The sequence below is a fragment of the Drosophila kikkawai genome, chromosome 2L (assembly GCF_030179895.1).
Source record: "Drosophila kikkawai strain 14028-0561.14 chromosome 2L, DkikHiC1v2, whole genome shotgun sequence".
NCBI lineage: Eukaryota > Metazoa > Arthropoda > Insecta > Diptera > Drosophilidae > Drosophila > Drosophila kikkawai.
Window position 1 is genome coordinate 23,709,547 of NC_091728.1, and position 25,152 is coordinate 23,734,698.

The 25,152-nt window shown below is 44.4% G+C and overlaps 1 protein-coding gene and 1 pseudogene across 1 annotated transcript; both read right to left on the minus strand.

Moving 5' to 3' along the window:
- Positions 1 to 273: 273 nt before the first annotated feature.
- Positions 274 to 3,952, minus strand: LOC108080865 (uncharacterized; annotated as a pseudogene).
- A 4,091-nt stretch (positions 3,953 to 8,043) lies between these two features.
- Drl-2 (Derailed 2) lies at positions 8,044 to 23,723 on the minus strand. The gene is made up of 10 exons (XM_017176354.3): positions 23,571 to 23,723; positions 19,153 to 19,280; positions 18,847 to 19,084; positions 18,604 to 18,772; positions 18,381 to 18,538; positions 18,167 to 18,312; positions 9,138 to 9,577; positions 8,902 to 9,042; positions 8,483 to 8,779; positions 8,044 to 8,375 (listed from the first exon to the last, which is right to left on the minus strand). Exons 1-10 carry the CDS (start codon positions 23,692 to 23,694, stop codon positions 8,264 to 8,266), a joined length of 1,953 nt encoding a protein of 650 aa, XP_017031843.2. The 5' UTR covers positions 23,695 to 23,723; the 3' UTR covers positions 8,044 to 8,263.
- Between the last annotated feature and the right edge of the window lie 1,429 nt (positions 23,724 to 25,152).

The following is a 25,152-nucleotide window of genomic DNA, read 5'->3' on the forward strand; positions in this document are numbered from 1 at the left end:
ATTGAAACACATTTATTGCAGGATAACAGTTTTCAATGAATTATATTTATATTTAATAGGCATCTTAAAACGGTATTTATATAGAAATATATGTAGTCTATGGTAGAGACTAATTAAAGCTAAAAAATTACAGTTTTTAGTGTATTAATATGTGGATCCTGTATCCAGATAGACATTATTATGCACAAGTAAACAAACCAGGGAAAAATTACGGAAATAGGTAAATACGTATTATTCTATCACTTTTTCTAAATAAAATTTTATGAAAACTATTCATGAAAGAGTAAAATAAAGTCTAACTTCAGACCTCTTAATGCCATATGCATACCAGTCGCTTTGAACCATGTAGCTGCCCTCGGGGAAGGGCAACAGTCTTGTTAACCGATTGTTCGCGAACTCGGAGGATAGTTTATCCACCACCAGATCATGCTAAAGCAATTTTATTGTGAATTATAATCGATTCTCAAAATTATATGGATTACTTACGTCAAAAGGACAAGAGTGATTCATGTTGGAATAGCTCTTAAAAAAGCCATAAAAATAACTTCCCACCGGACTAGACTTAGGGTTTTTTAAGAACTTGCATGCGTCAACTGTCACATTGTACAGGAAGGGCTTTAAGCCATTAAGTCGCTTATACATTGCAATGTTAACCTAAATGGTAAAAAAAGAAACAATATTATAACAATTGGTAAGGTTCATATGACATACCTTAACGTCGGTGATCGGAACCTGGAAGAGTCTATTTTTTAGGGTCACATACTTGTAGGTCCGATTTATGGATTTCAAAAGGCAATATTCGAAGCTTGCAAATTCCCTATCCAAAGCTTCACATTAGACATTAGTAAACTCTACTAGGGCCTGAGACTGCAATACAAAAAGATTTAGTAAAAGGATGATTTCTATGAGTTTTTATAGACTTTGTACCCCGCTGAGTAAGTATCCAGCCACCAGACAGACAATGAAAGAGCCGCAGTTTTTATTAAACATTTTGTGGTGATAAATTCACGAGAACTGGTTGAAAAACTTTATCGATTTGATTTCAAACCCATTTGTAATAGGGCAACATTTAGATGTACTATTAATGATGATACTCTGAGAACCATTTACTCTAATCGTAATGTCACTAAAATTACTTTGTAGTTCATTGAATATTGTAATTGACAAAATTAATTTATTTGTTGATTCAACATTTAACTGAAGCGGAACAAAAAAAGGAGCCTAGCTGTGACACGCCTAAGCTTGTATACCCTTACAGTTTTAAATCATTGGAAATCGATCATATAAAATATATACATTTCAGAATGGTGTTCTGTAGGCTTCAGGCCTTAGTCGTCTTCGATTTAATAAAAATCAGAGGTCAATAACAACAAAAAGAACTTGTCAATAGACAAGTACCCAAATCATCAGACAACTAGCTAACTATCGATTATTTTCTTGGTATCTAAGCTAGAACCCGTTGGGAATCCTAAGTGTCGATGCGAAGGCAAAAGCAAACCTTAAAGATCGGCAATAGTTTGGATTTGACATATGTAGTAAAACACAGGCCGTCAAAATTAAAAAAAATCGCAAAACCAAGATCCAAAATACATTTCTCCAAAGGATTTTTATTAGTTGGACTCAAATTTCATAAACGTCAGGTTTTTGAGATATTTTGTATTTTACTTTCATTGTTGTACCCACAAAAAATCACAAAAAATCTAGCTACTTTATTTGATTGGAAACCCATCAGTGCCATCACTGGGCAACCCAGCAAACCCACCCACAAAAATAATTCAACCAACTGGCGAAATGTTGCAGCTGCAATTGTTTGGTTTTTGCCACTCGGTATTTTCGTGTTTGGTGTCTGGCCGGGCGATAAGTTGGCCAACTGTTGTGTTGTCGATGTGGCAGACACACAACTTTAGATTCGATCTTGGGCGCCACGCCCCTTGGCCCCTCCTGAATGCTTAATTGCGGGCCTCGTCGTCTATCAAGTTGAGTTATTCCAGTGGTTATTGTTGCTCCCCGAGCAGCCTGGCGTGAAATTTTAATTAATGCTAGAGGAAAGCGTGTAAACTACCAACAAACAGCCGCAGAATGCAGCAGTTTTTGCTGCCAAATTGATGAACTCTCTGGCCGGCAATTGGCAGAGCTCCTCGTTGTTTTTCCTACAATATTTACGTTTAATCAAATGTAAAATCCACACCGATAACTGGAAGCTGCAATAACAATTCAGACTACTGACCAGGCCGTAGACATAATCGCTGCAGCTCTGGACCTGGACCTTCCTGGGCAATCTATTTATTTTGTGGTTTCGACGTCTATATGCAGTATGTTTGGTGCATATACTCAGCATGAGAGTTTGTACATCATTTTAATTAAACGCGGTGAAAAAAAACCCAGGCCATAATACACGGCAGATAAAAATGCAATATGTCCGCAATACCGCAATTTGTTTAACATTCCGGGCAAACGCGGACTGCATAAACAATTAAACCGATTGAGTTGAAAATGGCGGGTAAAAAATGCACTGTGAAAGCCACAGGATAAAAATTGTGTATATATTGCGGCGCAATCTAACATTTCGATCATCGTGGCTGGTTATGTTTACTCACATTTAATTGGTTTAGTGCCGCGACGGCAATCGATACCGGCCCAAAGGCCGGCCAATAGTGCCACAAATCATCGCAATTCATAAATAATAAAGCCGTTTAAATGATTTAAAAAGCGTTTTGCATATTTCATAGTCTCGGGGCCGGGTCATTTGGCTGCCAATTAAATGCTAAATAGATTAAAATGCCAAAATGCTGCGATAAACTCAATCACGAATTCTGATTTATGCCTGCCAAAGGGCCCAGAGCCATCCCCACAAGTTTACCAAGCGGCCTACACTTTAGAGCCAAAAATTTGAGTCGAATCTCATTATTCTGATGTTAGTTTATTAAATTTTAATTGAGATTTTGGAATTTATTGTGCATATTTAGGGGAAAAGCCTTTACAAAATAGTTCAAATTGCAAAATGAAATATTTTTCATTGGGGAGAATAATTGTTACTCGTTAGGAAAAGTATTTATGTAAAATATTCTGATGACTTTCTTTTACTCTAGTTATTTTTTGGAGCTTGAATTTGTATTTAAATTGAGATTAAATAGGATCTTTCCATATTCACTTTTAAAGTGAACAAATTAAAATGTTTTTTTTTTAAATAAATTGTCAGTTTATACATAATATTCGTATTACTTGAATTTTATTTGTTTAAATTCTGAGAGAAAACATACACATAAACTATTTAAAATACTTTTGTATAATTGCAGTACAAATAAATATAAAATATTTTGAATTTAGAGAAGAAACTAGGATCTCATTGTAATTAACAGAAGAGTCCTTTATCATAAGATATATTATATTATATTATAAAATGTTGTCTACGATTTTAAACATATTTCCTATAATAAATGTGGATAATTTATAATAAAAGAGCTTAATTTATTTTCATTTAAAGGTATTTTTGCCTAGTTAATATTTTTTTTAATTAACTTCATGTACCTAGCTAAGTCATTATATAATAATAAAAAATTCTAATTAAATTAATTTGACCTTTAAAAATATTTCAAGTTTAAAGTTTGGTAGCATTACCTGATTCATGGTGTATATATATGCATAATACCAGCTAATCCCTGTATCTTATCAATCCAGGCCCATTTCGAATAGTGCAGACGCTCATAATGCGTCAACTAATTGCTCATTAATTCGCAAACATGATTTCCAATTCAATCAGACTCGGCTAATTACAAAACTTAATCCAATGGAATGGCCGCAGAGCCTTCTGCCTACTCCAGCCCCTTCCCACCGCCACCACCTGTTGAGGTATCCGCGAGGGAGACTTCCGTTTCCCGCCTGCCTCTGATTTTCCACGCAACGCTGGCCAACGATGTTGTTCCAGAGCAAACTTTAGTCCGGATTTTCCCATTTAGTTTGTTTTGCTTTCTGATTCCGTTTTTTTTTTGTGCCGTCTCAGAGGCAAGCATATAACGCAGCTTTTCCCCATCTCCGTCACGGAGCAAGAGGAGCCGCCCATCCTGCGGGCCTGCCACTCAAAGTTTTGTCGTTATGAGAACGGGTGAAAAAGCGAATGTCCAGTGACAGTTCCGAGGGCGAGGACAAAAAAAAAAAGATTGAGTATACCCGGCATTATCCGAGGGAGAAGGGCATCACTGTGGGTAGTTTTTCGAGGGATAAACTTTGTTGTTTTCAAATAAAATGGTTTATAAAAATGTGTTGTTATTGTTAAGACTGTTTGATTGTCTTTAACACAGTTGATCTCTCTGATTTGTCCGTTTAATTACTTACTTTTCATCTTAATATTATTATTTTTATTTAAATATAGGGTAAGCCATAGTCGAATGACAGGACCCATTCTGTCTTTGTAATTAGAGCGTGGCAAACGTATCCTTTGGAAAAAAAGGGTACTCGGTGGGGGTCAACAAATGCGCATCGCTCAGTTTTTGACACGCACGGCAAATATGTTTGACTGAGTTCACGGATGGCAAACCCAGTCCAGGGGCGGCTTATGTACAGCAAGGGGAAACGCCAAAAACGGCAGAAAAAAAGAATATATTTATGTGAAGAGTATTCAATATGGATGACTTGAATATCAAATAAGAAGGAACATTAAAAAAAAATCTTAAAATAAACTTAGAAATTATTTGACAATGAAGTTTCCGTGTATGTTGGACTTTGACAACATCTTGTGTTGCCAGCACCAATGGGTGTTTCTCAACATGTTCCTAGTAAGATTTGTCAACATTTTCGTCTGCCTTTCTTCCAGTTTAATTAAAGTTTTTCATTAATTTGAACAAAATTAGTTCATCCGAATTAGCTATTTCCATTTATCTTTTAATTTCATCCTTTATGTGTTGGGTATTTCATAGTCTGCCAGCCTCCACTGTAGCTTTTCTACTTGTTTTCCAGCAAATGAATTATTAATAAAATAAAATTCCATTTTTATTTAGTTTACATCCAGGTTTTAATTTATGAAGATCTAGACAGGTTTAGTTCCAAATAAAATTACATAATTTTGAAGATATTAAACAAACACTGTAATAAGCAAGTAAAACATTTTGTGCTAACATCTCACTATAAAAAATTCTGTTAAAAACATATCTTAACTAAGATCCTACTCAAACCATATTTTAATTAATTTTAAAATAGCTTGACTGGTAAGTTTACTAACTAAAAGTTTTATTGGACAATAAATGCTATTTAATTTCCATAGCCCCCCTAAAAGGCGCCCAAGTCCCGTAATCCTTCGTTTCGCTCCTGTTGTGTGCGAACGTGCCCTCGCATGGATCAGAATCGGGCAACGAATCGGACCTGGTCACAGGACCCAGACCCAAGACCCACATCCAGGATCCACACCCAGTCCCTTTCCCCAGTCGAAAGATGCATCCTTTTTTCCCGCCAGTTCCCCTCATACAAACCCATGGAAGCCGTTGTTGGATTAATAAAGCACTGAGATTGCTCAGTTTGCAATTTTTGTTTATGATTCAAAAGGAACATTTAATTTATTTGCTTTGTTTTTTGTTGGTTTTCTTGTTTTTTTTTTTTTTGCTTTATGTTTCTGCTGTCTCCTCACAAAAATTGAATTTCTGCTTTCGGTTGTCTGCCTGTTTCTCAGGTTTCTTAGCCTTGTCTTATAGTGCCACGCCCCGCTTCCCTTCGTTAGGGGGAGGAGGGTGCTGGTGTGGGTGTTAGTAGTGTGTGTTAGTGTGTGAGTGTGAGTGTGTCTTAGCAGATATTTGTGGCATTTTGCTTGTTTTTTTCGAATACGAATACCCATTAGTTTCGAATTTGTTGCTTGCCTTTGCTTCCGTATACACATACAGTCATACATACGCTAGAGTATATCTAAGGATAAGACAGAGACAGAGATACATCTATATAGAGTTAAAGAGTGAGACATATGTATGTGGAGTGAATGAGACAATTTGTTTTGCTTTGTGGCTTCTCTGTGTGTGTGTGTGTGCCCGAGGGTCCTTACACTCCTTCCTTCCATCCGCTGCTGTTGTTAATAGCGTTTGTAGTTACAGTTACAGTTACAGTTAGTTTTCAATTTGACGACAAAATATACGTTTAGTCATAGACATACACTCACATACACATATATGATAAACATGAAACACATTCAGTTAGTTATAGTAGTGACATCGGAGAGCTCCTGCTCTCCCCCTTAGCTTTATAATCTACTCGAAATACAGGATAACTCTAGGTGTGTCTGTGTGTGTTGAGTGTGTGTTGTGGGTGTGCGTGTCTAAAGGCTGCCTGGCAGCCTTTTCGGGAATATATATTTATTAAAATGCAGACAGAGATCCTTTGCCTTCATAGTTTTCCAGTTTCGGTATTTGCCTTAGTAACGTGACTCCCTCCTAGTAGAGCGTAAGAGCGTAAGTAAACCATATGGCGAAAGCTTACGTAACTAGATGAATAAGCAGCTGCTGGTCGGAACTGTAGTATTTTCTATTTCATTTTCTTAGTTGAGTGCGTGTATTTTTATATCTTTAATTATTACAGAGAACATTTAAGCTACGTTCAATTGAAGCCATCTTAACATGGCAATTATTTAGCTAGTAACCCTAGCCGATGGAGCACTTTGGGAGTATATGGGGATGGGTGATATAGCTCAGGCTATCACTTGATAGTTCCCCTAATATTTAGCTTTAAAACAAGCTTAATCCGAGGAATATCGATGTCACCCATCCCATTATACCCCAAAAAACAGTTTCCTTGCCGACTAGTGTCTTTATTATGGGTTTTTGGGGGTGTTGTTCTTCGGGGGACTTGACAACTTTAAGTTGCCAGCTGGCTTTTGGCTAACGGAAATGCAAATTAATACATAACTCTAGGGAAATGGAAACAGAAGCAGAAACAGAAACAGAAACAATTCTTGGCTAATTCAACTAAAAGGCATAAACAAACAACAAGGACATCTTAAGCTGGGGCTTTTCGGATGACAGCTAGAGGAAGCGAGAGATGCAAGTGCACTGGGAGAAATCCCAGCTGCATCTGCATTTGAAATGGCGTGTCCTGTCAGGAGCGGAGAGTACAGCCCTGATATAATTGAGCAACTAAGCGATGGCTCTCACAAAATCAAATCCTGTGCAATATGCGGGTCATGAGGGGTTAAGCCTTGGAGGAGTTAAGTGTGTGCCTACGGGTGTCCTAGGTGTGTGTGTGTGTATTATAGTGTGTGCTGTTTGCCATCGGTTTAACATTTGCTGTTTGCTTTTCGCTTTTCACCTGATTCAGATTCTGTTTTGAACTTCCTCCCTTATGACATGTACGCAATAGTAATAATAATAATAATCAAGGTAAATAAATATATCGCTTTCGTAACAATCGAGGACAACATTCGAGAACAAAAGATTCCGCATCCTGTTGTCGCATCTCAACTCCCCTTTCGGTGCTTTCCTTTTCTTAGGCTTCCTTCTCTACCTCCTTACCCTTTCCTTATGCTTCTACACACATTCAATAAAATATGCACATCAATAATTCACATTCATTTATCATTTACGGTCTGTATCTGAGTGTGTGTGAGTGTCTGAGTGTTTGTTATTCAATTGCTAGCTACTTAAATGCTCAGTTTTACGTTATGCTCAAACCACCTTTTCAGTAGTTTTCCTTATATCATCGACTGGCCATAAACTGTTTGTTATATTATCGGGTGGACCTCAATTGCCGTTTGACTTGTGATGTCCTAGGCGGGGCTTAAGGGCATTGAGTTGTTTATAAATTGTATCAGCTTGCTGTGTGCTTTAAGGACAGTGATTGGATTTTAATTTATATCACTGATACGCAGTGTGGTCCTTATGCAATATTGATGACATGGTAAAGGTTGATATCGTTCATCCGCCGTGTGGCCCCTGCCTTATAAATTGCATTACGCATACGCCGCGTGGCCTTAGCTTTTACCTTGTTCATACTTGGGCTTTAACGGCTTTAGCCTTTCCTTCAATGTTTATTCACATGTAGTTAACCCTTTAATAGCTAATCTCTCAACCCATTGAGGTCCACCCTTAGCGTGCAGCTGTGTTCTATTGTGTGTTCGTGTGTTGCTTACGCATCTGAAGTTAGCTGGCTTTAATTTTAATTGGTTTTGCGCCGAACTCTAACAGGTAAATTCACATTTAATCTCACATTTAAAATGCAAAAGTTTCAATTAATTTATCTTAGGCTTCGCTCCTCGCTCCCCAGAGTCCTTGAGTCCTTGAGTCCCTCCTCTCGCTTAGATGTACATGCCCAGATCCGCATGGAAGTCCTGCAGATACGACAGCAGCTGCGAGGGCGTCGGCCTCTGTTTGGCCTCGCTGTGCCAGCAGCAGTTCATAACGGTGAAGCTGGTTTCGTGAATGGTTTACAAGGAAAATGGAAAATGGGAAAAGATATAGGATGAAATTCTTAATTTCAGGCATACTCTTTTCACCGGGAACTTCGGGATACTCACAATTCATCGGGGCAGTTGACGGGCTGCTCCAGCCGGAAGCCGGCGGCCAAGTAATTGGTAAGCTCGAATATATCAACCTCCTCGTGCGGCATCTGGGCCAGAGTGACCAGCTCCCAGTAGGTAACGCCCAGCGCCCACACATCCCCCTGGGTGGCGTACACCCGCTTCTGGAGAGACTCCAGCGAGAGCCACTTCAGTGGCCGGTTCTCGTTGTCGCCCAGGCAGTCGTAGTCGTCCGGGAAGAGGTCGCGGGACAGGGCGCTGTCGCAGATCTTCACGTAGGAGTCCTCGTCCAGGCTGTATAAGTAGAATGAGCATAGGAATTGCACTCAGGATTACATGGGGTATCAATAAGATTTTATCGGTAGAGCCTTAAAACTGTTTATAGAAAAGAGGATATGAAATTTTTCTGTACTCACTAGCAATTGCGTGTGGCAATATCCTTGTGGACGATACCCAGGGAATGCAGGTAGGCCAGGCCCTTGGTGATGTGCAGGCCAAACTCAACCAGCTGGCGGGTGCTCAAGGCCGTGCTGGAGTCCCGTGACTTTTGCAAGTAACTGAGAAGGAAAACAAATTGGAAAAACAATAAGTCAATATGATAACGTGCTTTACATGATGATAGTTTAAATACAAATAATAGTTATCAACTCACATCTTTAGATTGCCCTTGGACGGATAGGGATAGGCGATCTCCGGCGGACCCGGTAGTTCTGTATTGGCCAGCAGCGGTGCCAGGATGTGCTGATGACTGACACCAATCAGCAGCGAGGCATCCTGCAGGAGACAGGCCACTTGGGTGAGTGAGGCGCCATCGATGACCGTCTTGACCAGGGCATCGCAGGACTCGCCCAGTTTGCCAGCATAGATGCGGCCAAAGGTGCCCTCCTTGATGAGCTCCTCGTAGCTTAAGGCACCTGGCTGGACGCTGGGTATGCGGCGCAGACGCTGGTTGGCCTTCTCCTGGCCGTGACCATGACTGGCCATGGTGATGGTGCTCCCAGTGGCAATGCCCCCAAACAGACTCAAACTCCCGCTGCCGCTGTTGCACTGGCCAATGCCGCGGCTGCTCTTCGGCGTGGACATGCTGCAGGCCTGGAAATTATGGAAAATAAAATCAACATTAAATTGAGGTAACTTTTAATTGAAATAGAAAGCCTCGATTAATAATATATGCTTTAATGAATGCGTAATTTAGCTGCTCACATATTTAAACGCCGCCAAACTCACTTTCGCTTCAAGTTGAGCCAATTGCTATATGCGATTGCCGCCCCGAAAAAGGGTTTCTGCTTAAGTAAGCAAACCATCACCCTCGAGTTAGAGGGAAAACTGTATAAATTTCCATATTTCCGCAGCCCATCTAATTTGGACCAACTAGGGCCCGCAAAAGGGCAAAATGGCAGCGACTTTGGCAACAGGAAAGGCAATTTCAGCTGCCGGATTTGCATCTTTCAGCCTGCATCCGCTTACCGTTAGTCATGCACTCGACTGCGCTCCTCCTGCGTTCATTCATTTTAATGAATTGAGTTCCGTTTCCGCTCGAAGGGACTTGAAGCCCCCGCTCCTACTCCTGCTCTCGCCTCAGCTATAATTTGGCCCCTCGAACCGCCAGTTGTCTTACAGCATGAATAATTTATTGGCTGGCAAAAAAGCTTTAATTCGCAGAGCATTATGTTTGCACAGCCGCCGGGAGGGGAATTGGCTGAAGACGGACCAGGATACGGAGGCGGAGGAGGCGGAACCGGAGCTCAGCTGTAGGAAATTGCGAACTCGTCTTGTGCAAACAAAGTCTGCGATGGCAGCAGATAACCAGAAGGGAGGCGGCATTTATTCTTCGCTCACACCCACTCAAGGTCCAGCCTACGCAGCACATTTATTCTCATAAAACATGAAACAGTTGCAGAAAAAATAAGACCAGAAAGAATGTTTCCCGACCATGCATACCCGGCTGGCTCACTGCAAAATGTGTTGCATACCCAAAAGGCGTTTGCAAAACATCTAAAGTTTATAAATATTTTTAAATTGGGCCAAAACGAAAAAACAAACCAAACATAATGATTAATTTTTAAGGTAAAACAGTGTTAATTTCAGTTTTTACCTTGATTAATTTAATAACATAGTTTTGGAAATCCCTTTAATATACTTTTAATACAAAATATTTGTAGGAGTGTACAAAAATTTAACGAAATATTTTCCTAATCCAAATCCCATATACCTTTCTACTCAGTACAGGGTATCAACGAACGACCTCGGTCTAATAAACACAAGAAAAATCTTTACAATTCCAACAGAAATCTGCATAACTGCGGCCGAGTTCAAGTGGGATCTCCACTGGCTTTCCCTGGACACTAAATCTCCATCAGCCAGCAGCAGGTGGACGGCGATGGCGATGTGTATGGCTATGACGCTTTTATTAAAAGCCACCGCTGGCAATATGCGGGGAATTATATTATTTGGTGTGGTCTGACAAGAGCTCCTGGCCACAAAGGACACAACCGCCAGAAGGAAGTCGCCGACACACAATTGCAGCTACAAAAAGGCAATAAAAACAATAGTTGGCTGCCTTTTGTTAGTGAATTTCGTTTCATTATTGCCTTCATTGCCACTTTTCCTGAGGGGGAGTGGAAGCCCCGACCGTTCTACCCTCCAACCGGGCGCCAGTGATTCCTGCAGTTTGTCCTTTGTTGTATTTGTCGTGCTGCTCTCGTTGTCGCTGTTGTCGCCCCACAAAGAAAATTCAATTAAAACGCAACAATATCGCACTCCATCATCAAAGCTGTCCGGTGGTGGACCCTCAAGCTGGGGGGAGAGCTTTAGCGTCAGCTTCAGCTCCAGGTCGAGCTCCAGCTCCTGACCCAACTCCAACTCCAGCTGTAGCTCCTGTGGCTGGTTGGGATTGGTGGGGCGTGTCCCCTGGCTGAGCCATAAATCCCCGTAGTTTCACATGCAAAAACTCAAACTTCGCCAGCAACTCCTCTGTTTTCACAGGGACACAGGACAGCACGGTGCCAGGACCTGTCTGGTATACATTTTGCGTTCTTTGTTGTGTGCCTGGGATGCGCGTTAATGAGCCTCGCTCAAGTGTAATTAGAATTCATTTAATCGGTTTAACATTATTCGCCGCGGAAAAGGCCATTTATAAGGGAATCCAGTGGGTAGTTTTTATTAATTCGCAAATGCACAGCCAGAAAAAAGGGGTTTGGTTTTAAGGAAGTGTATTTCGGGGTTAATAAGGGTGTTAAAAATAAGATAAAAACGACTTTTTTCTAGTCTAATTCCGAATTAAGACAGTTTTGTCTTATAAAGAGAGTTTTTCTGTACCTTCTTTACCCACCTAAGACTAGTTAAGACCCAGACTATTTATTAAAAAGTATTATAATTCTCTGCTGACTTTAAAAACTCAATAAAACACACGCCAATTAAGACCCTTAGGTAGGTTAATTAAGACCTATAAGAGTTAAGATTGCCCTTACAATCTTATCATATCATGCCATAACATTTAAAAACTACTAAGAAGAGACCACTTCAAAGTAGAATAACAATTCGTAAGTGACTCAGCCGAGTTTCAAATGAAGCAATGCTCCACTTGAGATGACTTGTGCCCACTTGACTTTATTAATTTCACTCTTAATCGACGATGATTCACATGCACACACAGAGAGGGGATACACTTGAACGTTTTCCAATAAAATCGGAAAATGTCTGTGGAAATTAAATCGAAATCGAGGCAATGTTTATTCCCCATAATGGAGTGGGGAATTGGAGGCAACCAGATTTTATGGGAGAGAGAGAGCTCTCGCTCGAATTGCCAATGGAAATGTTCATCTCTGCCCGGGATTGGGGAATATTAAATGCGGATGTCAAAAGAGGAGACATTATTGCTTGGCTTTCGATGGGGAAAATGGAGAAAACGGGAAATTCGAAATGGCCAAGTAGACCGAAAATAGCTGCCAATTGCTGGTCTCAGGACTGCATTGCTATGATACCGGCAGGGGGGGTTGAATTTTCAAACCGAATTTCCAGCTGGCCGTCAAGGATACACACGGACCAGGGCACAGTGTTGCAGCTGTTTCTGTTTTGTTGTGACATTTCTAATGACAACAGGGGGATGGGAGGTGTGGTTGGTGTCCTGCCTCCGATGGGGGTGGTGTCCTGTTGTCCTGTCGCTCCGTCCTCCTGCTGATGACGTAAGCAGCGCACACATACAACTTGACAGGCGTCTGATTTGCTTATGTCACTTGCAGCTCTATGGCTGCCCGCAGGAACAACAGCCGCAACCGCCGTCAGTGTCCTCCGATCTCCCCTTGCCCTTTCCCCTCCCTAAAATCAAGCCCCCCGCCCATGGCACATGGGTTGTAATTAAAAACGCTTGATGACAATTTTGCCAGGACGACGCCCGTCAGCACGTCACTTGCCGGCAAACCAAAGTGCAGCCAAACTTTTAGGCAACAACAAGAACATCAGCAGGGAAAGCAAGACAACTGGGGCGAGCGGCGATAGCTGGAAAAGTGGGAAAAGCGAGAAAAGCAGCAACAGCAGCAGCAACACATATTTTCGCACAGTTTTCCCCGCAAACCAGGCACAGTGGGGCGGGGCTGTAAATATTTTAATGAAGTCTCACCGCTGCAACTTTCGAGTGGGGAAACCCCTAACTAAATTCTGCGGCAGAGAGTTCGCTCTGAAGCCACAAAAAAGAACAATAAAAGTTGAGGTACATTTTAAATTAATTAATTTCAACGGAAATTGTGGAATAACTTGGTGATTGTTTCGATAAAATTTAGATTTAATTATACTTAGAATAACAAAATAGTACAATTATTAGTTATTTAAGAATTTTCTTATATTTTAATGAATAGTTTAGAGTAGAAATGGAATAAAATGTAATATAAAGATTGCTTTAAAACTTAGCTAGAGGAAGTAAAATGAATTTAATTAAAGAAAAATAATAAAAAATTCGTAAACTAAATGTTAATAATCTCTTGCATAATAAAATAAATGAAATAAAATGTTATTATGATATTGTTTTGCCTTGGATAATAATAATAATATAGTTTTTAAATGATTAATATAGTAGTAAACGAAATAAATAAATAAAAACATTAATTAGGAAACATTATATTAAATTATAAATAAATTTATAAATACTAGACATTAATTCAAACCAAATAAATGCAAATTAATAAGCACATACTATTATAATTTTTCTTAAATCTTATTCAAAAATTATTAAAGAGTATAAAAATAAAGTAAAAAAAATATGATCAAGTAATTGTGAAAAGTAATGGTTAATGAATTAATAGAACATGCATACAAATATTATAAATTATTTAAAACTAAATAAATTTAAATACAAAATTTACTAATAATTGGAATGCAGTTTAATTTACAAGCCTTATAAGACAGGTTCAATCTCTTTAGTTGTAACATTTCCTCCCTCTGTAAACTCCTTTCCCACTCACTGTAACATGCACACTTGGTTCTGACACAAAATGAAACTATGCAAATTTCTGATGCTGTTGCAAATAGGAGCCTTCCTTTCGCACAGTATTTTACTTTAGTGCGACAATGACAACGGTTTGCGCACATCACGCATACGACCTGTCGCCTTGTCCTAATAAGCCCCGGCAGTGAAGTGGAACCCGAACGACGACGAAATACCGGCTGCCAGGTGGAGCTGCCAGCTCAATTATATTTCAATTTACCTGACAACGAGTTTTCCCTTTTGCCTCTGCCAGGAAAAGCCTTTAATCAAAGTGGAAAGCTTCTGTCTGACTTTTCAGTCGACTTTTTTTTCCTGTGGCAAACTAACTGAACTCTCATTATTTTGGTATTTTCGAGGCCGATGCTGTTGGCAGGACAGAACAGGATTTTGGGGGTGTCTGTGTGTGCCTTCTAATTTGCCGGGGAAACTAATTTGAATTTCGTTTGATTTATGCCTGATCGATTCCGTGTAGCCTCCTCCTAGGCCTCCTCCCTTTGATGCATGGCAATTTGATGAGGCGACCTCGTTAGCCGCGCGCCGTTTAATAAGCGTTTTCGGGGGCCTCACAAAAAGGTCCTTTCGGATAATGCATAATTAAAGACCGAAGACGTCGGGGTCCTGACTTGGCTTGGTGCTTTCTAATTAAAGGCGGCTTATACTTAACCAAAGTCGCCGCTTACACGCACTTAATCACGCATAATTGCCTTTCAATTAGCCATCGCGTGACCTGCCGCTCACCTGGTCCGCCCCTCTCCCCATTGGCTCTGCATTTAATAAAATTTACATACGTTCCACAGAGAATTCCCATTGATTTGCTCGGTTTGTTGACTCTGCAAATGAAATTAATTTACAAATGGAGGCAAACTTGTATGCAATTGGAAAACTGTCAATTAAAGCTCTGACAGATTTTAATGGAGAAATCTTGTTCTCTAACTCGCCACCAGGACGAAGGACGATGTCAAAAGTGTTGTAAAAACTGAAGTGCAGCGCAAAAGCGTTGCCTCGAACAATGCTGCCCAAGTCCTTGCACCACAAAAAGGAAATGGGAACAAAGGAAACATCCGCCACTTCCGTTTGTCTCTCCTGCGGCTGACAGGAAGCAATCAATATAGTGTAATGCCGGACAAAAGCATCCGCCGCAGCTAGTCAGGCCAAAAAAAGGGGGAATCCCCCAGCCACGGAGAGAGAGAGAGAGAGAAAGAGAGTGGCACAAAAAATATATATCGACTGACGGCTGGGTAATTTGTCAACCTTTGGCGCTGGCAGCCTTTGTTCGCCAGGTTAAGGTTAACCCCTTGGAATCACCATCACCTGGCGGGTCACATACCGCGACACCCATTAACTGTCTACTGTCACAATCAGACCAGACGCTACTTTTTTTTCTAAGCTGTATCTATGGTACACCTCCCCTTTTGTCACAAATGTCAATAATGTGTTTTAATCAAAAGGGACAACAGCGGCAAATCCATTAAGGGAGTACGTGCCGCCCAGCTTTAACTGGGGAGCCGTATACCTAGCTCCCCCCAGATAGCGCAGAAACCTTTTCCAAAGAGTTCCCCCCCCCCCCCCCCCCCCCCGTGGAGCTTGACTTCCCTTCCCTGCTGATTTACAAATTTCTTTAATGGGGCGACAACAACATTTTTAATTAGCACCTGTTCGTGTTCCTGCTCTTAACCAGGTTGGCCAGCCATTTGTCGATCCAGTAATCTCCATAAAACAGGAAGACATGCTCGCAGCTCCATGGAAATTAATTTTCAAGCTTTCCCTGGCTTCCTCTCGCTGTACTTTCCGCTTCTTCTCTGGGAGTACGCCCACGCACTTGGCAAACTTTCCCCTGTAATGATGCCATTCAAATGCGTCGCACGATGTTCTCGGCTTCTGCTTAACCCATTGCCGTTTTCTTGGCTCTTCCCGCTCTGATTCCCATGATTCCGCTGTTTGCTCTGATTCCTCTTTCCTCCTGATCCAATATACTAATGCCTCCGCTTAGGTTCTGTTCTGTTCCGTTCTGTTTGCACATGGCGCATCCGCTCCATCCGCTCCAGCTCTCCCCATCCCCATCCCCCGAGGACGACTGCCTTTTGTTGTTGGGGCTGCAATAATATTTTGCAAATGTTTCTAAACAAGCACAAAGGCATGTTTCAACAGCTGTAGTCTGGTTTCTGTTCGCCGCTGTTTTTATTGTTATGTCCCACTACTTTACCCCTAAGCATGGCTCCCGTTCCAAGGGGGGGCCAAGGGCCCCATCATCCCCTTTCCAACCCCATTGTTATGGCCTTTGCTATTGCGAGCACTGTTGTTAGCTAAACTTTCGCTGCACATTAAAGCAATTTGGCCGACGTTTATAGACTGATTTAATAGAATCAGAAGGACGAGGGAGCGGGTGTGCGGGGGTTGGTTCCATGCACAAATGAGATATTTCCACACAAGTGAACAGGGCCAGAGTGCGGATGTGTGAGTGTATCTGTGTGCACTTGGATATAATTGTTTGACTAAATGAGTGCGTTCGCCCCAGACTGCTCTTCCTCTCTCTCTTTTGCTCTCTAGTTCCTTGTTTGTGCCCCCAAAATGTAGTACACTTCGCTTAACGCTCACACATATGGCCCAAAAGGGGAGGGGATTGGTACTTGGAGTTGGGGGAGCTGAACGGAACAACAATAATTATGGCAAGCACCCTCAACCTCTCCAACCGCATCTCCATCTCCATCGCCGCTATACTTCCCTCAATTTGGGGGAATACCAGAAGATACATGCAGACAAACAGAGCAACAGAGAGGGAGAATTCATTTAATTCCCTGTCCCCTGCTTGGATGCGTACGTCCTTCCACTAGAGATAGAGATAGAGAGGGAATCGGAGGCGAATTCAAATGGTTATGACTCTTGGCATTGTGTGGCGTCCGATAGCCATGTAAGGGAATGGATTAGGAGCAGTGCCAGCGTCAATTGAAGGCTGTTCCCTTAATGAGGATGAAATTGAAGTCTAAACAAACAGAAATCGTTAGACAAACAAGGAGCACGAGCGGGATCAGGCCAAAGGGGATGCTTTAAGCCAAGCACATAAAAGTCTCCATGGAAATTGAATATTTAATTATGCGTCGATGGAAATTGCGTTACAACTTGGTGACGAAAATGGCAGAGTCATAATGGAGATAGGGAGAGTGTCTAGGAGGGGAGCAGCGCGTCTAGAAAAATCCGAGAGCTGGGTCTCCGGAATGCTTACAAGGACAACAATTGAAAGAGGCTGCTAAATAATTTATTCCAATTTGGCAGAGATTTCCACAGCAGCAAGAAGTTAACTTGGCCCGAAAGAAATGCTAATGTGCTCCCCAGAGAGGGAGGGGAGGAGCTGTCTTTAAGGAGACATCAGTTGCCATGTTTATGGGAGATTTTTCAGTACATTCCGCGTGGAACCTCATCGGTTTGGGTGTATTTTGCGGTTAGTTCGGATTAAGTTTGCTAATTTTCACCTGAGGGGTGTGAGACAGAACCCGGTGGCTTGGAAACAAAGGCCAAGATAACCACACAGGGGCAGACTGTCTGCGTCTGCCTCAGTGGAGCACCTTTTGCTTATCTAAGCGGACATCCCACCTCGTTCCTCGTTCCCCCCAAGAGACTCACATCACTTCAGTCGCCAGGCACTGGGTTTGTGTGTCGCCTTCACCTTCACCTTCTGCAGCTTCCACCTCCGAGTTCCAGCGGCACACCTGCCACATGAAGTACGTGAGCGCACGAAAGTTTCCCCATCCGAGGCAGCCAGACAGCCGACATCCAGACATCCTTGGGAGGAGGCGGAGGGAAAGCAAAGCCGCATATTTATGAATGGCTCTTGTTTCGAGTTTAACGCACTACGGGAGCTTTATCAGCTCGTAAATATAAATTAGAATTTAATTTTTATCGTCGAGGAAAGGTTGCTCTCTGGAAGAGTAAGAGGGGAGGAGGGTCCCCTGCCTGGGGAGCAATCGAGTGGTGCTCGGGACAAATTAGAGGGTAGCCCAGGCAACGGGGAAGGAAAGCAGAGACCGCTTCAAGGGGATTGCCATGCCCATTACCATCTCGATTTCCATTTGCGCCTGCCACGTGTCGCAATATATCAAAGGCTTTGATTTCTCGCTGGACCCCAGTCCGAGCTCCCATTTCAAATCCAATCAAACCCCTGGGACGGCCGATAGTGGAGGAGATAGTTGTAACGGTGGAGTACTCACCTGGGTCAGCTGCGAGGAGGCGTAGTAGGAAATCCTCGAGGGACAGATCGACTCTGGCTTGGAGTAAATCGTCTCTGCGGCCTGTTCGTGGTTCATGGGCAGCAGGGCTGTGGCGTACGGGGTGGGAGTGGGAGAGCTTCGGAAACCTGTGGATTGGATGAGCGACTCCCAGGATTAGAGGTCACTCAAGCAGGAGGCGGGGTAATGAACTTACGGTCGAATATGCTGCACGACTTCTTGCTCTCCGCCGGGTATTTGTTGAGGCTGGCGATGGTGGCGTAGGACCCCGTGGCACTCGGAGGCCTTCCGAGGGGATCCAGCCGGATAAACACGTTCTGGTGGCTGCCATAAGCTGCGGTGGTGAAGCTCGTGCTGGAGGGGGAACAGAGTGTTAATGGGTAAAAACTGAGGAGGAGAAGAAGCAAAAGGTAACCCACTGTAGCGAGTCCTGGCGGAGCTGCTTGCGCGCCCTCACATACATCATGCTGGCCACAAGGCCCACGGCCAAAACCAGGCCCAGAGCACAGGCGGCGGCGCTCAGGAGGGCGGGTCCCTGGGAGGGGGCGTGGGCAGGGGCGGGCGACTGATTGGGCTCAGGTGAGATGCCTGCAAGTAAGTGAGCGGCAATGGATGAGTGATGGATTAATGGAGGAGTCGGAGTCTCCGGGTATTGAACCCACCTTTCGCACAGATCTTGTTGCGCTTGAAGTGGAGCCGGGTGTCGTTGTAGCGGGGAGGAGCACGCACCACCATGTTGACGTTGACGGGTAGCTGCAGGCTGACGTTGCCCGTGCAGGGCAGGTAGACCAGGAAGGACTCGATCTCCTGCGGCACCAAACCCTTGTGCGGGATGCTCAGCGTGGGCGTGCCCAGTGCCTCCTGGTCGTTGCTGTACTCAATGCTGATGGAGTAGGGCAGCTGCTCGGGATATGCGTTGGTTAATCATTGCAGGCTATATACCTGGATAGGTGGGAGTAGGGTCTTACTGGGTAGGCGATGAGGCTCTGCCAGGAGAACTCCAGCTCGTGGACGTCCGCGGGCACCGGGACGGTGAAGTGCATCGCGTACGTGTTGATGGATCCCTCGTGCACATAGAACAGGTCCGCCTCGAGTCCTGCGGGGACGAAGCAAACGAAAGGAAAGCATGTGAGAGCGGATGCGGATGCGGATGCACTGCAGACGTAAAGCGAAAGTTTCCCCGCAATTTACTTTAGAGAGGGACTCCCCCGCTGAGCAAACTTCGTGCATTTGCTGTTTGCTCTCCCCTCGAGCGTCTCTACCATTAAGCGGAAATTGATTTTCTCTGTGAAAAACGGGGAAAAAGGGGCAACCCGAGGTGACAATGCTGGGGAGTAAACAAAACCCAAGATACAATAATAATCGAAATCGAATCCGTCACCAGCAGGCGATGAGGCAGGGCGTCGAGTCTCGAGTCTCAAGTTGTCCCAAAAAAGGACCTAGGAAGGAGATATTAGAAGGTGTCAACTGCGAGTGCTTCATCATCGGAGGGAATCGGCTTCCACGGCTTATCGAGTGGAGAAGTCCCGGAGTAGAGCCTGATCTTTGTTCCCCACCCGCTGGCATTGAAAGACGAGCTGCTTGAGTTAAAACGACGTGAAATTAAATTTCTTCATCCGCTTTTATTGTTGCCCTTGCTACTTCTGTTCCCTGTACTCCTGCCAGACGCCCAGCTACCCTCATCTGTGGGAGGCATTATTCACTCCACGGGATCAGCCCAAGCTAGCTATTCACCAGTGGAAACTGGAAGCTGGAGTGGGAGTGGAACCCTGGATGTTTACCCGCTTCTAGCTGAGCTGCCTCTGACGCTGCTTCTTCCTCTGACTCCGCCGGATGTTGAATGTAGCAATTCCGCTTCCGGCAGACTGAGTGAGGGAAGATGATGAAGGAAGGAGGCGATAGTGCTGCATTTAGGATAGAACAAAGCGCGCGCTCGCTGCTCAAAACAATTTTAAATCCAATTACAGAACAAGAAAAAGCATTTTTCGTTAGCCTTCATCCAGGTCTCAGCTTCATCTACATCTTCAGACTGATTCTGTATCCCATCCGCTTTCCTACTTTTCTATTTCCATTTCGGTTTCGTTTTCGAGTCCCAAATTGCTTTGCCCCCCATCGCGTTTTTAACCTGGGCTCCGAGTGCAGCTCTCCGCCTGCTCCAACTACCTGCTGCTGCCTCCTGTCCCAGGATGCTTTGAACCAGTGGCAAAACACAAACAGAACCCCAAAGTGCTCGCCATCAAATATGCACAAACGCAGGAAAAGGACAATGTTCCCCGGTCCTCATCCATCCTTTGCTTCCTTTCTGACCTGACAACCGCATCGAGGATGCTGGAGGGGAGGCATTTGAATAAGTGACTGCCTCAATTAATTCAGCCCTCAATTCAGGGATGTCACAAATGTTCCATCGCCCGATTCCCTCAATCCCTGCGAGAGTTTTGCCACCTCAATTGGCTTCTCAGGGAGCACAAGCCCAACTGCACTTTAAACAGCATCAATTGGCATCGCTCACCCCACAGCGAGTTGCTCCTGCTCCCAGATAACTCCTCAAATCCCCACAAATCCCTCTCCTCGCTGCCAGCGTCAAACTTTGCTCGTCTTTCATATCACGGAGCCGCCAACTTTGCCTGCGAAAGTTTTGTCCTCCTCCTGTCCTTGGTGCACCTCTCCTGCAGGCTTAATGCCTTCCTAATACCCCTCCCGACTTGTCCCCCTGGCCGTAATTATAGTAGCTGCCATTGCGATTGTCTCGATGACTCCGCCGCGCACACGTGACGCTGCAACCGCAACTCATAATCGCAGGAAGGGAGGTGAGCTCTGGCGGGGAAAGTGGAGGAGCAATTCCAGGACAGGGGGCGAATCTCAGATCTTGCGAGGCGACACAATTTGCATAAAAGATTAAGAGGATAATTAGTGTCATTAGTTGGGAGAGTGCATCCCCCTTCGGTACATCCCAATTACCGATCTCAGGGGAGGCAGTCTCACCTCGTCGCTTATTAAAGGGGAATCCCTGGCAGTTCCTGCTAATTGTCTTTGAATCGGAGATGGGAAACTCTCGCTCGATTGGCACAGTTTCTGATTTCCGCTTCTCACCTCCCCCTGCTTCCTGATTTCGGAGCAATAAAAATGGATTCCAGATGCCAAGCCACCCCTGCGAGGACTCTTGCCCGAGTCAAACGGAGAAATGGAGGGGGAGTATATTAATGTGGGGATTTTGGGACTGTTTTCTATTCATTAAAAATAATTTTCTTTTGCATTAACTTTTCATTTGCAGGGGAATATTTCAGCTACCCGCCCAAGGTTGTGGTCCGCCCTGGGGATGGTGGGGATGTAGCAAGGGAAGCCGGTCAGAGGGATCGGGTGGCAGGGCGGCCAGGAAAAAGTGTGCACATCAAAGCGAAACTTGTTGAAATTGCATTTTTACGCACCCTTGAACAGGAAAGTCTTCGGCGGAAGGGGAGCTGAGAAAGGGAGTGAGGGAAGACGGGAAAATTGCTCGTTGCTGGGACAACACATCCAAATTGGGCTCAGAGGCGGAAAAACTTCAACAAAGGCGTGGAAAATATTTAATTTTAATGCTGTCGACACTTCATCGAAGGGATCGCGGGAGTTGGTGGAATCAGAACTCAAGGGTTCTGTGACAGTCGAGAGGAATAGGAATATTGCAATGAACTTTGTTTACACTTCCTACAAAGAGACACCGAAGACGTCACCTAAGAAGCCGACAAGTGCGACACAAAGTGGTGGGAACAATCCAGGTTTCCATGTGGGGAAATGCAGCAAAAGAAAAGCGGAAATAGAGGTTCCGTAAAGGAATCTGGGGCTGGGTAATGCAACCGTAGCGAGCCTTCCACATGAACAGGTTCCATGGAGATGCTAAGGCAGGGAAATGAGGTGGAAGCCTTGGAAAATCATGCACAGGCATTTTCCATTCGGGGTGGGTGGAATCAGAAGAGGCGGAGGGTCAGTTTGTTTGATTTCACGCTGCTTGTTAATTTTCAAATCGAAACAACTCCAGGGGTGGCAACCGTCCCAACAAGAGAGGAATGGCAGGGCCAGGGGTGTTAACTGGTCGTTAAAGACATAACGAGCTCTTTAAAAAAGAGGCTACAATGGAGGACTGGGCAGAAAGGAAGCTCTGTCTGTCGGGAAAGGAAATTGCAGAACAACAAGCAACGTGGAAAAGTCCTTTGAAATGTCGCTAATGAAATCCTATTTGCAAGAGTCTCGGAGGGAATGATGGAGACTATAAGGACAGCGCGGATGATGGGTTGTTTATAAAGTGCAATTGCCGGGAAGGAACCTCCTTGTCCCATAGATCTGTAATGCGATTGGGTGCATTCAGGCCGGGGAGAGATGGATTACCGAGTTTGAAGAGTAAGCAGGAGAGAGCAGAGCATTCATCCATCAATCCGGGATCCATCTCCACTTGATGTGGATTATTTTTACGCCATCAACTAATTGAAGTGCCCTGATTTGGCAACAAGGAAGCGGAGCCTGCATAATGAGATGGAAGCATTTATGCTCCAATTACAGTTAAGTGCCGGAAAATGCTGCGACCAGCTCAACTCAGTGCTGGCGGAGTAGCGACCGCGAACTAGGCCAGCTTTCCTCCCTGCCTCGCTACCTCCGATTCGGAGTTTTCCCCGCTTCTATTCCTGGGATCCATTAATCAACTGGAGGAGCAGGAAATCGCGAGCCAAACGACAAGCACGAGGCCATTCCGCCTTGGCACGTCTATGAAATCCATGTAACTCCCATCAGGGGGAGTGGGGAGCGAGGCGGAGGAGTTGAATGTGGGAGAACTTGGCCTTGGCTCGATCTGGAGCCGGCGCCATCAATAACAAGGATTCGCGTGGAGCAACAAACCGAAAAACAAGAAAACAAACAAGGAATCAGCAAGCAAGGCGAGGAAGGTGAGGAATAAAAATGGGTGGGGGAAACAGGAGGAGTGGTGGAACAAGGAAATGGAAAACGGGAGGAGGGAAAGCTACTTGCAGCTGTCAGCAAGGTGAGGGTAGGCGCACAGCGGAAATCGATTTGTGTGCGATTTGTTTTGGTTTCGCCTTACTAAGTATTCCTTCACTATATTCCTCCTCTCCTCCAGTACCCTCCACTTCCCCCACTCCTCCGCTACGTTCCTTCCCTTTAATGGTCAACTATAATTTCGGAACTATTAATGACTGTGACATGGCCTGCGACTCCGAGGATTGTTTGTGTTTTCGTGTTCGGGGATCAATGAATTTGTCCCGTCGCACTTTGGCCTCCAACTATTAATCATAGAGCAAGCTTGGGGGAGTTCTGCTCCTGGAATGGGGCGTGTCAGTCCCCCTCCGAGTTTCATTAATGGATTAGGCAGCGACAGGAACTGGACTTCGACTGGACTTACCCATCAGTTTCATCACCTCGTGGTGGCTGATGAAAATGTTCAGATAGCCGCTGACCGAGGGCACCCACCAAGTGCAAGCCGCGAGGCAGAGGAGCAGTGGGAGGATCGGCGGATGGCGGACCATGGTGATGGTTATGCTTAGTGGGTTCCGTGGGGAGTCTATGAATTGTCAGAGCATGTGTCGCCCAGGGTGACGAACATTTCCACAGCCCCACTTCCTCACGATCTGTGACTCTGTGACAGCCAATCTCAATGTGTGGCCATCGATGCGTGGCTTTGGATTTGAGTTTGAGGGTGGAGGAGTTTCCGGGTGAAGTTTTCCCGCTGCTGCTGATTTGAATTGGACCTGCTTTTGGTGATGGTTGTCAGCTGCTGGTGCCACAAACAGTCTCTCTACGAGAAGCGTTAAAATCAAATTCCAACTGCTAACTGTTCCGGTTGGGGCTTGGAAGCAGTTCTGTCTACCAAATTTGGGAACTTTTCAGCCCCGGCTTCCGGCCTGTCCCCTCTCCTCGGGCTCTTTTGGAGCAACTTTTCCAGTTTTGTTTTGCTGCGGTTGCTGCTGCTCTTCCTCTGCTGGAGTTGTGCTGGTGCCTCCTCCTCCTCCTGCCTTATGCATCGGTGTGTCCGAATTTGGTCCAGACTGGTTCGTTTGGCTTTTATTGGCTGAGCTCCTGTCAACTTCCTCCTGGTTTCTCCCCTCCTCTCTCAGTGTTGTTTTGTGGCTATCGCTTGTCACTTTGTGCACGTCTGGTCAGTGCCTCCTCCTGAACTGCCTTCCCATTCGTGTCCTCGTTAAAGTCCAGATCCTGTTGAATAGAAAGTGATTTAGTTTAGTGCAAATCAGGCTGTAAAAAACGGAGGAGAAGCTGACAAAGGATGAGCACATTCCCCAGTCACCCATTGGTGTATTTGGGGATTAGGAAGAGTCTTTGTAGAGAGTGTGTTGTGTGGTTCAGTGGCGCAAACAATTTGTAAAAGCTAAATAAAAAGTTTCGCCCATGCAAAAGTAATTAGAAAGTTGCTGGAAGATTAACAGCTCAGGGTTGCCCAGACAGATCCATCCAAGGATTCACTTACGTCACACACGAGTCGAGTTGGTGGTGGTAAGCGAAAGCTTTAATAAATTCGAGGTAATATTTATGTGTTTCTTTGGCATAAATTATGAACTGGAAAAGGGGCAACTTTGGCCTCGCACTGTTTGTGGTTCAAGTGGTTCCAGTGGTTCAGGTGGTTAGCCACCGTCCCCGCTCCACTCCCAGCCATTGTTGTTTGGTCTACGTGTTTATTCAGCTGCTCCTGCCCTGCCCTGCTTTCCTATCTTGGCCCCGCATCCTAGCTGGTTGCGTGTGCAGGTAACTCGAAAGGAATTCCAACTGCAGCGGGGATCGGGGTGGGATAAGAGTGGATAGAGTGAACTGGGAAAGGGTCTCGTAGGCATGGCAATGGAACCGGGACAGTCGAGTGCTCCCAAAATGAAATTGTTGCCAAGAAGCGGCCGAAACTGCTCCAGTCGCCATGGCAATCTCTTTCTCCATTTTCTATTTTTCCCTTTTTAACCAATTCTCTTCTCGCTTCTCTT